We start from the raw sequence: 16,168 nt of genomic DNA, 5'->3' as shown, positions 1-16,168 counted from the left end.
AACAAAAGTGGCAAAACAAACACTGAAGTGTGTTGGATAAGGAAGGGAGAAAAAAAGATCTGTTTTAATATTGGTATTTAGTGAATCAATAATAAGTCATGTATGATTGTACCTGTGAAAGAAGTCCTAGTTGGTAATCTCACTTTATTAATGGAATGAAAACCAAGTTATATCCTCTACTGTTTGAATACCTTGCATAAGCAGCATTTTTTAGAATGTCAGGAATAGCTGCAAAAGGCATTGCTGAATTTGATGGGGGTAAAGGCTGATGTATTAGTTTGTTTGTTTGATTGTTTTGGTTTTTTTTTCTGTCTGGATTTGATTACCGGACTTGTTGGCGAGCCCATTTTTTGTAGGGTTCTGACTGGAAGTTCCAGGCTTTGATATTTGGAGTTGTCTTGTGATGCATTTTTTCTGTTAGTAACATGTTGGGTAGAGACACCAGCCTCAAAAGATGGACTAGTTGACTGTCTGCTTTTGAACCAGATATAGTTGGATTAGGTACTGGTTAGCCAATAACTCCTATCAAAAATGTGTCTGTCTTTTTAATATCTGCTTGTTATATACCAAGATAGACTCAGCAACTTGTTTTTCTGTTTCTCTTCGGTTGTAGGAACTAAACTTCCCCTTCTAGATATTTTTCTTCTATTAGATCTTCTAGAATTGCATTTGTCAGCACAATATGTTACATCACTGTATTGTTTTAAATGGAAATTAGGCTTGGCTATAGAGTACCAGAAGAAACTCACTGTTTAAAACCAGTTCTTATTCTTCAGTGTTAAGTGAGCTGTCCTATCTGTCTTAGGAAAAACATGGTTATTAGTAAGAACTAATGTTGGTCTAACTTATTACTTTGAGAGGTTAGTTTTGAGTATGGTTTCTTCTTTCTATCTAGTTCATATCTAGTAATTCCACATAATTAATACTCAGTACAGTAAATCTAGAGTTTTGAGGTAATAGGTGTGGGTGATGTAGCTTTGATAGCACTATCTGACCAGACAACAGAATCTACTCATTCTTTCCTTTGGTCAGACCAGGGTTAATGTTTTTTGACACTTGTTTCCAAAGTTATTTTTTTTCTGCTCCTAATGTTAGGAAGCACATTGATTATAACAGTGAATGTTGCAAAGACTATAGGTTGGTATTCAAAGTATGGTCAAATAATTATTCTGCCAATTATTATAGATGGATGTGCTTGCTTTTCATTTTTGGTGCATTTCTGAGTAAACAGTGTCAGAACTGTTGAACTTTTATAATGGATGAACCCATTAACAAGAAAACATGTAGAAAATCAGCTGGTGTAGTTGTCAACCAAATAGTATGGACCTTGCTTCGTGTGTGCTAATCGCGACCTCATGCCATAGAGGTTTAAAAGAGGAGAGGGGAAGAAAAAGGCAAAAATGTGAAATTTTGTTTTCCTTCTTTCCTCCCATCTCCAAGACAAGTAATAGATTTGTTTTTCTTAGTATTCTTGTAAGACCTTAGGTTAACTTTTTTAAAACTTTATATTAGTGTGAAGTAAAAAGGCAGGAGACGAAGCTGGTTTTGTGCTTAGAACAGTTTATTCAGAACATTAATAATTAAAGTTATCTTTTTATGGAAGCTTATGGTTGGCATATTTTTGTTGTTGTCTATAGTCCACACTTTTTCTAGGGAGAGAAATGCTCTTTCCTTACCTGAAAAGATGTGATTATATCTGCTGCTGAAGTAACAAGTCTGTGTAATGCGTGTGGCATACACATTCAGGAATTACTTGTTTTTACCAGGAAATGTTACACCTCATTCCATAAAAATAAAAATAGTTCAGTGGAGTCAGTCCCCTGTGATCGTAGTATCTGCTGCTATGTGCAGCCAGTTGACTTGCTTGGTAAAGTTGAAAAATTGATACTTGAAAGAATGCACAATTGGGTCGAATGGATGGAAAGCTGAAAGAGCCGATGTTTTGCCCTTCATGTAGGCAAGTCTTTTCTATTTTGAATTTACTTTGTGGTAGAAAATGTCTAAATTTGACATTAGAGAACTCTAAATTCATGAGCAGAATCTCTTGCTGAAATTGTCTTGTTATAAAAAAACAAAACAGAAGGAGTTGAAGGGAGGCAGTTTTCTTAAATTGTGCATTAAAGAAAATTGTAGATACATAAGAACACTTCAAAGTTTTCATTTTCAGTAATGTGAACTTTGATCACTTAAGTTTAACTTTGCCACCTTGTGCTTTTTTACGTTTCAGTTACTTTCAGATGGTTAAGTTATACTGGTCTATCTCCACAGCTTGTAAGCCTTGACTTACTGTAGTCTATATTACTATGTATTTGCACGTTACCTATTACAGTGCAATAAGATAGCACTCAAGAACTTAATACACTTGATTTTTTCAACCAGATGTACGAGAACTGCAAAGAGAATATGTCAGCAGGGAATGTATCTGAATCTGTAGGTAAACTTGAAACAATAGCTTTGGGAAAAAGTCTAATAATGAGTTTCACTGCTGTTGAAAAGTGTTACATACCTTAATTTAGATGCCTAATATTGATGTTCTCATGTGATATAGCCTTCATCTATGATACAATTTATGGTGCACTTTAGTTGACAAAACTCAAATGTCTGGTTCAGTGTGAGCTCTCTGTAGGCTCTAATGGAAGGTTCAACACCTGCTTATTTTGAGTATTTAATCTGGAGCTGCATGTCTGTCTTCAGGGTTATCTGCAATTGCTACAGAAAATGTTTGATATTAGAGCCTAAAATTTGTGATGACTGTGGGAGATGAAGGTTTTAGATTGAGTTGGAACTTGTTTGTTTTAACTAAATTTTAACTAAAAGTGAAGAATTGCATAGGGGTCTCAAATTTTTCTTGGATGCCTCAATTGAACTTGCTGCTCTTGAGACCAGTATTATACTAGTTATCTTCAGCCCACCTTTGTAAAAAACAACAAACCCCCCCCCCAAAAAAAAAAAAACCAAAAAAACAAACCAAAAACCAACACCTTTGAAGTAGAATACAATTGAGGTGCTGCAAGGGCAGCCATTTTTTTGAGACTGGAGGAACCTCTGCAGATCATCTTATCCATTCCCTTTCACAGCAGGATCCACTAGAGTAGGTTGCTTGGAGCCATGTCCCTGCAGTGCTAAGACCTGCACATCTGTATCCTCCCTTAGGAGAGTGGTTTGTGTTAAGGGTTCGAATGTGCTGGGTTGTCTGCTCCAGTGGGTGCTGGGGACTGAGCCTGAGAGTGCATCACCATAACTGCTGAGAACGTGTACAGAGAGAGTTTCTGGCCATCGTTTTCTGCAAGCTGGTGCACAAAATGCTGTATCTGTTGGGTGTGCTCTAGGCCTGACTCTTACATAGGTCCTTTTCCAGGACTTGTTGAAAGGGTTCCTGAGCCTTTGTAATCAGGAGTCAGCTGGAGCAAAAGATGAAAGCAGCCTTTGATCACAAACAGCTGGCAGACCTTGTTAAAAGCTTCTAGACCTTGCTAGCAATGGTGGGCATTGTGAAGTTTCTCAGAGACTTCCCAGGAGTCCTCTGATGATTCCAGAAGTATGTAAAAAAATTCAGAGGATCTAGAAACAGAGCCTAGAATCTGCTGCACAAACTGCTGCGTGGTAGCTGTGATCTGTGTAGAAAACATATGCAAGAATAAAAATTATTTAAGCTTTTAACATTTGAAGTCCTAAAGGATGTTGCCTTGATCTTGATGTCCATAACAGCGTGACAAGACAATACTTTCCCTTCTAGGGAATTACTATTATGTGTCATATATTAAATTAACATTGCTTTGTGAACCATCTGGAGTGGCATAAAACGACAGCTGATGTGATGTGACTTAAAAATCCAAGTATTTGGCTAGGAAAAGTAGTTTTTCATGTTATTGGGACAAAAAAAGTTGTTGGCATGGTATCTTCTTCAGACTGACTTAAAAAAAAAAAAAAGGAAAAAAACTTCTCCTGTTGCTGCTCCCAGTCTACCTGTCAGCTTGCTATTTTGGAGTCATCTCCTGTCTAGTCCTGAAAAAATAATTGGTAAACAAGGCCAGATCTTTGTGGAGGCTCTCAGGAGTACCTTTCATTTTCTTTTGATGCCAGTTGTGTTATTCATCTTAATAGTTTTTGCCCCTGCTGTTTTGTTTTGCTCTCTGAAAAGCTTTTTAAAATTTTAAGTACGTGCTGCCATGATGAATTTCTCTGCAGTCCTGGGAAAAGGCGTTTTGTCTTGAGGTTGTGTGTTTTGTGTGTGTCTAAACTGATACGACATCTTCATTCCAGCTGTCATTGAGTTTCATTTATCCTAAAAGATACTTCTGAATTATAAGTATGTTGCACTGTATGTGACAGTTTTTCCAAAACTTCTTTGAAAAGATTTATCTTGATGAGTTTTTGAGAGCTCATTCAGGCAGTTTTGGAGCTACTGCTGTCACTATTATTGACAATTCTTCTCTTGGTCTTTGTGCTACTTTTTGTCTCTTAAGTCACTTCTGGCACAGTGTGGTCAATTGTAATTGAGTTCTAGTCACTGCTGCTGTTGAAATTTGTAATTGAGTGGCCCTTTGTAATGGAAGCTGGAGCTTTGTGGAAGAATTTAGGTGCCTATGGATGGACAAGACTACAGCTATATTAATCTTCCAGAAGACTATGCCTGCTGTCTCTTGGTAATTAGGAATTGACAGCTGTGTTGTGACTTCATGAAGTTCTTTTTAATGAATTTTTTCTTTTTTTTTTTTTTTTAAAGCTTTCCTCATGGTGAGGTTGTGAAAGACATATGCAAAACCTGCTTTCTGTGCTAAAAAAAATGTTTGTGTAGTGATTAGCCTTGCCAACATCTTTTAGAGTTTTGAGATGTGATTTCATGTTCGCTCATACTAGACTGTGTGCTCATATGTGAGTACGCGAACATGTTTATTCTTGACTAGCTAAAATAGATGTAAACTGCATCATGTACAACAGGGTAGGTAAGTATTTTGCCCTAAAACATATTTGAGGTGTTACAAGGGATTTCATGTGGTGTGTTGTGTCTTTGCTGAAAGTTTGTTTGGTAGAGTGAGGTGGGTTGACCCTGGCCAGATGCCAGGTGCCCACCAAAGCCCCTCTATCATTCCCCCTCCTCAACTGGACAGGCGAGAGGAGGAAAAAATAAGTAACAGGCCTGTGGGGTTGACAGAAGGACAGGGAGATCACTCAGCATTTACTGTCACAGGCAAAACAGACTCGATGTCAAGAAAATGTAATTTATTACCAATTAACTGAGAGAGGAGTAATGAGAAATAAAACCAAATCTTAAAACACCTTCCCCACACCCCTCCCTCCTTTCCTGGGCTTAACTTTGATCCTGATTTCTCTCCCTCCTGCCCCCCCTGAGGGGGGAACAGGGAATGGGGGTTGGGGTCAGTTCATCACTCTGTTGTTCCTGCCGCTCCTTCCTCCGCAGGGGGAGGACTCCTCACACACTTCTCCTGCTCCAATGTGGGGTCCCTTTTCATGGGAGAAAGTCCTCCATGACTTCTCCAGCGTGAGTCCTCCCACGTGTTCAGTTCTTCGTGAACTGCTCCAACGTGGGTCTCCTCCATGGTGTGCAGTCCTTCAGGAACCGACTACTCCAGCGTGGGACCCCCCCTCATGGGGTCTCTAGCAGCAAACCTGCTCCAGCGTGGGCTTCTCTCTCTCCACGGGCCACAGGTCCTACCAGGAGCCTGCTCCGGTGCAGGCTTCCCACGGGGTCACAGCTTCCTTCAGGCATCCACCTACTCCGGTGTGGGGGCCCTCCACGGGGTGTAGGCAGTCATCTGCTCCACCGCCCATGGGCTGCAGGGGCACAGCCTGTCTCACCACGGTCTTCACCACAGGCCGCAGGGGAATCGTTGCTCCGGCGCCTGGAGCATCTCCTCCCCCTCCTTCTGCACTGACCTTGGTGTCTGCGGGACGTTTCTCTCCCATATTCTCACTCCTCTCACTCGCTGCAATTACTGCTGAGCAACAGCTTCTTCGCTCTCTTAAATACGTTATCACAGAGGTGAAAAACGCTGTCGCTGATGGGCTCGGCCTTGGCCAGCGGTGGGTCCGTCTTAGTCAGCTGGCATTGGCTGCATCTGACATAGGGGAAACTTCTAACAGCTTCTCACAGAAGCTACCCCCTATAACCCCCCCGCTACCAAAACCTTGCCACGCAGACCTGTTACATAGTTATGTGCTGCCAGATATTTGAAAACATGTTACTTCCTTGTTTGTAAGTGAAGCTCCTCAGAAGAACTATGTAGCATGTCTAAAAGATGGCTTTTGTACAACTTGGAGGCAGCTGTTAGGTTCTTGGGTCAGTGGCAGCGTGTCAAGCTTCTCTGATAGAATAAGCATAGGCAGAGGAAAGTTCCAGAACAGAAACATCAGGAAGAAGGACAATAAAAAAATATGTGGAAGGGAAGCCCACAAATGGATTAAGTGTATGACATTTAATCTGTGAAATTCCCAAGTGTGCTTTTCCCCAGTAATCAGCAGAAAATTTGATATAAAAATACTTTGTGTGATTCTGAGAACAGTGTTGCTTGTTGATGGCTGTACCTCATGTATTATTGTTTTCCAAGTTCCTAATATCTAATCTAAATCTCCCCTCTTTCAGTTTGAAACCATTACCCCTTGTCCTGTCACTACTCCCCCCAATCAAGAGTCCCTTCCCACAGTTCCTGTAGGCCCCCTTGAAGTACTGGAAGGCCGCTATAAGGTCTCCCCAGAGCCTTCTCTTCTCCAGGCAGGACAAGCCCAACTCTCTCAGCCTGTCCTCATAGGGGAGGTGCTCCAGCCCCCTGATCATCTTTGTGGACTGACTCCAACAGGTCCATGTCTGTCTTGTGCTGGGGGCCCCAGAGCTGCACACAGCACTGCAGGTGGGATCTCATGGGAGCAGAGCAGAGGGGCAGAAACACGTCCCCTGAGCTGCTGGCCACACTTCTTTTGATGCAGCCCAGGATGTGATTGGCTTTCTGGGCTGTGAGCACACATTGCTGGGTCATACTCAGTTTTTCATCCACCAGCACCCCCAAGTCCTTCTCCCCAGGACTGCTCTGTATCCACTCATCGCCCAGCCTGTATCTGTGCTTGGGATTGCCCCAGCCCATGTGCGGGACTTTGCACTTGGCCTTGTTGAACTCCATGAGGTTTGCACAGGCCCACCTCTCCAGCCTGTCAAGGTCCCTCTGGATGGCATCCCTTCCCTCCAGTGTGTTGACCTCACCACACAGCTTGGGGTCATTGGCAAACTTGCTGAGGGTGCACTCAATCCCACTGTCCATGTTGCCAACAAAGATGTTAAATAGCACCAGTCCTAGTACTGATCCCTGAGGAACACACTTGTCACTGGTCTCCGCTCGGACATCGAGCTGTTGACCCTGGCTCTTTGAGTGCAACCACCCAGCCAATTCCTTATCCACCGGGTGGTCCATCCATCAAATCCATGTCTCTCCAGTTTAAAGGCAAGGATGTTGTGCAGGACAGTGTTGAAGGCTTTGTAGAAGTCCAGGTAGATGATGTCAGTTGCTGTTCCATTATCTGTCAATGCTGTAACCCCATCATAGAAGGCCACCAGATTTGTCAGGTGTGATTTGCCCTTGGTGAAGCCATGTTGGTTGTCACCAACTGCCTCCTTATTACCCTTAGCTGTGCTCTGCTTTACTTTCTTATCATAAGAACAATGCAAAATTACCCGTTTTCCTGTTAATTATGACGGTAGATTGAGAGTCTCCAATTGCTGTCCTTGGGGAAGATGCTGAAAGTGGTTTCTGTTTTGCTGTCTTAGGCAACTGTTTACACTACAATGTAACTGAAACTCTTAAGAACGGTAACAGACTGTAAGCATCCATAGTATAAGTCATCTTGCTGTATGTTTGTGACTAGCATGAGACCTAGGAACATTGAATAACTTTTATTGACGTCTTAGAGGATTAAACGTGGAAGGAAATTTTTTTTTTCTTATGTTTTTCCTTCAGTTGACTTTTACAGGAAATGTTTGGAAAAACACTGAGATCACAGCTGAGAGCTATATGAACGTCAGCCGCTAGGTGGTAGAGCATTTCAAGAGTAACGCAGACTTAGAAAACTGATAAAGGAGTGTTCTCAGGGCCGAACTTCTGGCTTTTCCTGTCCGTGCCTTTTTTTGCAGATTCTTTACTTTTCGATAGGTTGTTCTATCTGACTAACTTAGACATCTGTTATCAAAGTTTTTATCAAAGTAATAATCAGTTAAATATAAAACTGCTTGTTAGTAAGGTGAAAGGGCTTCAAGGGAAAATATTTTGATACATTTTAGTGGTAATCAGCAATAATTGTAAGAGTTCCCTCAAAGTTTTTAAATTGTCATCTGTTGTGTGTAAGGAAATTGTTGCATGCATATTTATGATTGGTAGAGTGGCTTTAGAAAACAAAACTGAAAAACCTTGACACATTCAGTTCCTCAATAAAAGAGAAGTAGCTTTTGTACCATATCTGAATAAATGGAAACCTAATGCTTAAACAGAATGACCAGGACTTTTCATAAGCTTAAGCTGTAATTGTTATCATTCTTTGTGGGTAGGGGAGAAACTCAAATTTGTAGCCAGACATATTTTATTTTAAATGTTGGGAATTATGTTTTATTTGGAAAGCTAGAGATGAGAATGGGTAGGGTTAAACGCCACAAATAACAAGTGTTACTCAAGTAATATTTAAGTCTTTTTAAACTTCAGGGTGTTTATTGACAAACAAAGCTAATTGAGGCTGTTAGGTATCTTAGTCTTTTTGTTATTGCAAGCAAACTGCTGTAGGTCTGACTTAAGACAATTGAAAAAACCCCATTTATGTGGCGGTATATGAAACCATAATATGCCTTTATATATTTTTCAGACTTCTTCTTGTAGGAGGCTGTGAAACAGATGAAGATGGAGTATCTAAAGCAACTGGTTGTGGGATATCTGCTTGGAGAGTTCTGTCAGGCTCCCCCCATTATAAAGAGGTCACTAGTTATGAAGATGACATTAGAACAGTAAGTATGTTTCCTCATTTTACTAGATGAATATTGTAACTGGAAGTTCAATATGAACGTCGTTTAGAAAGAAGAATTTAATGCCATGTTTTGCTATTTTGTAAGCTATGGTGTGAACTTCTGATAAGTTATCCCCACCCCCCAGCATTTGTCTATTTTTGCTTTTTCTATAGTATGGTTTGAACTTTTAAGTTCTTGGTTGTCACTTGTGATTTAAAAAAAAAAAATCCAAAACAACAGGAAATGACAAAAAAATGGTAGCGTGGAAATACATAAACTCCTTAGTTGTTTACTGGGATATGTTACCTGGCTTTGCTGGAAAAAAAAGTCCAGTTATTTTTGTGTTTTTATTGCTTCATACCAAAAGGCAGCACAGCTGAAATAAATGTTTCAGTTTAAGTCTTGACTCTTGATTTCTTTTGCTTCTAGTAGAAGTAAATGTTTGATTTGGTAACAACTACAGTGTGGATATACTGAAATAAATTTACAATAGACTAGGATAAATGCCAGTATTTACTCTTATGTAGGTATTGCTTGGTATTAAAAGGGAGCTGTTAATTTCATTGCAAATGGGCAGTGCTTTTCTATGACATATTACATACCTAATGAAATGGGAAAAGTTGTACGAACTGCATTTTATTATCCTTGCATTGTTTTAAAGTAGGCAGTCTTATGGAAGCTTAAAGAATCCTGAAGAGTTGTTCCAGTGCTTTAAGTATGACTTAGTTTTTGGTGCGTGAAGCAATGTGTGAGGTTGCCTTTCATTGTATGATGTGTTTCTCTTCTTACAGGCACAGAGAAGAGGATTATTAAGGATTATGAATTTAAGATTTTACAGCAGGCGGGGAACAGAACAGGTATCAAGGTCTACGTCTATCTCAGAAATGTATTTTACTAACATAATTGTTCGTTAATGACTGCATGAGAGACTGATTGAAAGTAGTTTCTAGTTTATGCAATTTAAGAATGAACGTTTCTATAAAACTTATCAAGAATAATAAGCTTTTAGCATTAAATGGAGTAGCTTGCCATTTATTTGGCTTTTTTAAAAATCCAATTAGTTCATCTGCTGAAGCTTGAATCTTGGGTTTTCAACATACTGACAGGAACAGGTTTAGAGATGTAGAGTTCAAGATTAAATGTAAACTCTTATTGAAAAAAGGTGTAAAAAGCCACCTAGTTATTTGTTAATGGATATAATGATCATAGCAGTTAGGGGTGTTACCGTGTTCTACAAGAAGAGAGTAGGTTGTTACAGCGTTTCTCAAATATGTGCCCTGGAGAGGAATAAGAGGAACAAAGCCCATGCTTCGCAGTACCTCACTCACACTAGAAAACAAACAAAAGCCCCCTCACCTTACAGCGCAAGATTTTCATATGATGTGGGGAAGGAAAAGTGAGTGGGTTCAAACTAATGATTTGTGGCTTTAGTAGGCAGACACAAAGACTTGATTTTTACTGTCGGTTTTGAGATGCTATGGAAACATTTTGCGAAGTAGCTTCAAAGGTTTATTATGGGTCAGACTTCTACCAGGATGCACGCGAACCTGATGAAACTGCTGGTCGGAATCAATTTGTTCTTAACAAACCCTGGGTGTGGGTCTTGTGTTCTCCTCTCCCCTGAATGAGTGAGCGTGTCATGCTGAGGTGTAGGTGTGTGCTTTCTGTATTTCTAAGGCTTTGTGCACAGTGCTAGTGGCTTTCTTCTACATGCCTTAGGAGCTACTTGTGCAGTACTGCACCACCTTCTCCTATCTCTTATCTACTAGTCCTGTGTAGCCTTCGCTTCATTCCCTTTTTAATTCCCCTTTCCCTCCTTGTAAAAAAAAAAAAAAAAAAAAATTTTCGCTTCATTTGCTTTACAATGAAAGAACAGTAAAGAATCTGTCTCCCACCCTCACTGTATCCTCCTGAGAGGAAAAAATGGCTGGTCTGAAGTTATATGGACTTTGGAAATGACCTTAATAGATTTTTTCGATGTTTTGGTGACTGGTTAAAAGAAGAAATTGCATGCTCGATTGGAAGGGGAAAACAAATCTTTCTGGATTTCTCTCAAGGGTGGAATGGGGAGAAATTTTATTTCTTTCACTGAAAATAGAAAAGAGAAAGCTGAAGTACACTTTTTTTGCTGGAAGGCTAGTATTGAGTGTAGGTGTACTAAACTTTAACTTCATTACACTTGCCAGTATTAAATTTACAAAGAAAAGCAGGGATTGTTATTCATCCTTGAATGTTTTAATCCAATTTCAGAGATTGTGGTTTAAATATGTGAGGTATAGTTTGTGTTCTTCCTGGGAAATTGGCAGCAGTGTTACAATATGACAGACACAGCAGCTAGAGGACTTGTATGTTAAAACTAGCTGCATTGGGATTTGATTCTTAGTGTGGCTAACTTGAATGACATTTACAAAATGTGAAGTGCAAACCTGCTGAGGTTTTCAGTGTCTTGTTCTGCAGTTTCCTTTTAAAGAAGCTGTTTACTGAGGCAGCATTGCATGCTTTGCCAAGGGACTGATTAATCTCTGTAGATAACAATGTTTGGCTGGTAAATTTGAATGTGTTAATGGCTACTCAACATCTAAATTTAACAGCGAGAGAATGATTACTGACTACTGAGTAAATGTTTAACTTTTTTCTTCTTTTTTTTTTTTTGGTAAGATCTGTGATGTGTTCCACTGATCATTTATCTGAATGGGTTATATATTTCAGCTGTATGTTTCTAAGTCCTTTAACAGTCTTGTTCTTTGTCCTCTGTGCATGCAAATTGATTTGTAAGGAGAGAATTGCCATTAGCACGCACGTACAATCCCTTGGCAAACTACAGTAGGGACTGCAGTACTCTAGCTGCTTGAGAATATAATGAGAATACTTAAGAAATTTTTCTGATATAAATAATTCTTAATTGGTTTTAAAAAAACTTGATAATGCTGTCCTTTTCAATTAAAAACACATTTTAAGCTTGGATTTAGGCTGCAAACCACTGTACAACAGAGAGCAGATTACTTGATTGTCATTGTTTCTGTGGCATAGCTAGAACCTGAAACAGCCTAAGAAATAAAATAAAAATAATAAAAAAAAACCCCAAACAAACAAAAATACCCTAAAAGAATATTGTTATCTTCAAATGATGCCTATCTAATGTGCTATAGAAACACCACTAAAACTTCTTAATCATGTGGATGTCTGGTAACTTTTGGTACTTCATTTATGTTGGGGCATTCTCCAAGAGGAGAGGCGCCAGTTTAAAAATTGATTAGTGCAGACTTGGACAGTTCTAATATTACTGTAGGATGAATCTTTATTAGGAAGTTTTTAAAAGTGAACTGCACTAAGTGGGGTTTTATAAACAGTATAATCTACAGGATTATATAAACAGGAATCTACATCCTGCTGTCTTTCAGTGAAGACTCTGAGAACCTAATGATCTCTCTGAAAACATAGAAGCTGTGTTGGGGGCAGGGGGAATAAATATAAATTGTATTTTTAGAAATTGTTATGCATGGCCGGTGGCACTAAGTTTGACTTAAAAATTGAGTGTATATTTACAGGTTCTTGTCTTGTGGAAATAGGATAGCGGTCCCATTTTAATTGTATGGGAGATTGTGAATCCTTAAGGAAATATTTTGTTAGAAGTATATTTTGCCTCTTAAGAGATCCAGAGCTGAAGGAGAACTTCATCCAGGAGAATTATTGTAGCCATGACGAAGTTTTCTTACAGATGTTGAATTATTTCACCTGTATGGACTTAATCTGATGTTTGTTGTGTTGATGCTTAGTCTGTTGTTACCCAAGAGATACTTAAATTCCAATTCAGTATCGTGCTCCTCCAAGATCTCTTCACCTCTCTATCTCTGGTATCTGCCTTTTTTTTTTATTTTTTTTTTTTTCCTTGTAATAATGCCCACCCAAAAGTTTGCTCCCAGGGAGGAAGAGATGTACTAAGTTGTGTTTTGGTAACAGTTTTCTTTAGGTGGCTCTGCGAGGCAGGACAGTAGGGAACAGGCTCTGAATGCTTTCTCTGAACAGAGAACAACCTGCAGTTTTTCCTACAAGTAGCTTTGCATTGCTGTAGGCAGTGTTCTCCCAGGAATGCTGCACTTTCTGTTTTTATTTGCTGTATAACTGTGTGATACAGAAGTCCACATTCCTGAAGATTTGTTTGTGTTATGGTAGCGTGCTTCCTTTATACAGGTTGTTTTTACTCTTCCATGCTACAACTGATATTTTACCTTTATTCTGACCTTTAGCATAGTTTTTAAAAAAATTTAAAGCGTGTTAAATTTTCAGGATGGAAGACTACAATTTTTTTTTTCATAAAATAGAAAAAATAGTTTGATGGGTTTTTTGGGTATTCCTTTGTGTGTGGGGGGGATGTTTTTGTTGTTTGGGTTTTTTTACTTGCTGACATAATGTTTGGCAGGATGGAGTTTTCAAGATGAGCCTTTCTCCTGATGGAGCTCTTCTGGCGGCTATTCATTTCTCAGGAAAACTGACTATCTGGTCTATTCCATCTCTCAGACAACAAGGAGAATGGGACCAAACTTATCAGGTAAGATGGATGTGGATGCTTAGAAACTTGTAGTATCTATCTTAATCCTCTGGAGATGTGTCTTCCTAGGAGATGAGAGCAGTTCAGGTAATTATGCTTGAACTACATACTATCTTTCCAATCAATTCCGTGTTTTTAAAGAGCCTTGTATTTGCTTTTATAATGATCTTTCTATGTTTTAACTATAATCCATAAACTTTAAAAATTAAGAAAAAGAACCAGTTGTGTTGTGGTGAATTTTTTCATGAGGCATTTTGTTGCCAAGTGGGTAACGCTGGTAAAGGTAGACTGCAATGCTGTTTTAGAATGTGTGGAGGCCAACATGGGTAACTTTGTTTGAATGGTTGAAAAGAAATTCGCCTGAGTGTCTAATGTGTTCATCTGTTCCTCCTACAAAGTTTACCATACCTTCTACGAGATAATGCTCTAGAGTAGTTTGTTGATTGGATTGGTATTAGTAAGTCACGTACGTTCTACAGGAATTGTTTGCAAAACTAAGTAGGGGAACTGAAGTTAGTTAGTTTGCCCAGACACTGGCAAACTTTTATGTGACTAGCATGAATTTAAACACTGGAATTGAAAACTAACTAGTTTTCAAAGATAATTCCAAATAATAAATACCCTCTTTGGGTAAAAATAACACTTATTTTGCTGGGGAAAATATATCTGCATATTGAAAAGTGACAAATCTGAAATGTTGCACAGTAATCTGTGAAGTATTCTAGTTTTACTCCCATTAATATCTTCACTAATAGATATGGAAAGGCTTTTCACTGGAAGTACTGTGTGTTGTGTTATGTTCTAAACCTGCAAGACATGAACTGACATCAAGTCCAAGCAGAGTAACCAGTAACGGGATCTTTGGTCACTAGACATATATGGTGCAAATTACCACCAATATTTCCTACACAGTATTGATCTCAGATGATTTTATTGTAAATAAGTGTGTTTCTTATTAGAAAATTAATGTAGAATGAAGCATTTGCTACTTAGTAGTAAACAATTGTGTTTTAGTGCATATGCTGATTAATAAATCTATGTGTTATGTTATTGTTCAATATTTGCAGTTTCTGATTCTTCTCTATAATTTCGTTTTGCAGGGTAAATGTTTGCACAGTGTATTGACTCCTTTAGAAATTCCAGAGCAAAAATACTTCCTCCAGTTCTCAAACTGTTTTAAATTCTTCAAGTTTGTGCATTCATATGAAACACAGACAGCTTTTTCCCACACTATATTGAATTTCTCTGCAGTTAATGCATTGTGCAGTAGGTACTATAAGGTCCACAACAAAACACTTCCTTGACTTTACATGTAGGCGTAGGCTTCTATAATGAGGAAGAGGACACAATGAAGGCAGGCTTCTTCCTTTGGATATCATGATGACTGAAGTTAAATGAACGTTTTCAAGAAAAATTACAAAAGAAATAGGCCAAAAAATTTGACTGTAGGAAAGATGGAAGTTAATAAATGTAGAGATAATGGTATGTTGCCATCCTGAACAACACTGGTGTGCTGTTAAGATTTTAATCTGACTGCAAGAGCAAGACTTCTGACTTGGAAACATGGTTGTGGTGTTGTGTAGCTTAAGTTGTTGTTCTTACAAGTTAGCAGTCAGGTATTTGGGGAAACTGTTCTGGGTCTGGCTGCGATGGAGTTCCTTTTCTTCACAGCAGCCTATATGGTGCTAGGTTTTGGATTTGTAACCAAAGCAGCGTTGATTACACACCAGTGTTCCACTGTTGCTCAGTAGCGCTTACACGGCTTCAAGGCCTTCTCTCTTTCTCACTGTTGTCTCCCAATGAGTAGTTAGGGGATGCACAACAATCTGGGAGGGGGCACAGCCTGGATAGCTGACTCCAGCTGGCAGAAGGGGTATTCCATACCATATAACATACTGATCAGCAATAAAAACAGAGCAGGGGGAGGTTTTGGGTGGGTAGCCATGGCTCAGAGACTGGGTGGGCATCAGTCTGCTTGTGGGAGATAGTGAATGATTGCCTTTGCATCACTTGTTGGTTTTGTTTGCCTCCTGCCCCAGTTTTCCTTGCTTATTAAGCTGTCTTTGTCTTGACACATGACTCTTCTTGCTTTTGCTCTCCCTACATTCTCCCACTGGGGAGGGGAGTGAGTTAGTGGCTGTATAGTGCTTAGCTGCTGGGTTGCATCAACCCACCACAGAAATGTAGTTCCAGATTATTTGGGAAAGAACTTTTAAAAAACAAAAAACAAGCAAGCAAAAATTCTGCTCCAGTGTTGACAAAAATGTGGTGCGTGTATATGGACACATATTATTTATCTGGTTTTAGTGCACACTTCAGATTTTTGTGAGAATACAGATTTTGCTCGAGGATGCTTACAGTGAATTCTTCTTCTATTTTTTTTTTCTTTGTTTTTAACAATAATATTCTGAACCAGTTTTCAGAATCTGGTTATCATTTAGTGAGGGTGATATAAAGCAGTATTCAGGATTTCGCTGTTTTCAGAATGATTTTTGTAGGTGAAACTAGTGTCCAAGTATAATGGTTATTTTCATAATGTGTGTGATTCCTACTTAATTGTCACCCAAACATATTTGTTAAATTAACTAAAGTGGCCTCATGTTTGCTGTTAATTAGTAGAC

At 39.0% G+C, this 16,168-nt stretch overlaps 1 protein-coding gene across 1 annotated transcript in view; it reads left to right on the top strand.

Annotated features, from left to right (window-relative positions):
• NBAS (NBAS subunit of NRZ tethering complex) overlaps window positions 1-16,168 on the top strand; it is a 191,790-nt gene that overhangs the window by 12,938 nt on the left and 162,684 nt on the right. The window contains exons 10-12 of the mRNA XM_086460475.1: window positions 8,860-8,998; window positions 9,790-9,855; window positions 13,419-13,547. Of these exons, the coding sequence (XP_086316601.1) occupies window positions 8,860-8,998; window positions 9,790-9,855; window positions 13,419-13,547 (334 nt within the window). The remainder of the gene's footprint in view (window positions 1-8,859; window positions 8,999-9,789; window positions 9,856-13,418; window positions 13,548-16,168) is intronic.

Source organism: Leptosomus discolor, chromosome 2 (assembly GCF_034619465.1).
Source record: "Leptosomus discolor isolate bLepDis1 chromosome 2, bLepDis1.hap2, whole genome shotgun sequence".
NCBI classification, from domain to species: domain Eukaryota; kingdom Metazoa; phylum Chordata; class Aves; order Leptosomiformes; family Leptosomidae; genus Leptosomus; species Leptosomus discolor.
The sequence above is the reverse complement of the archived record's forward strand: the minus strand, read 5'-3'. Positions and strand labels throughout refer to the sequence as shown.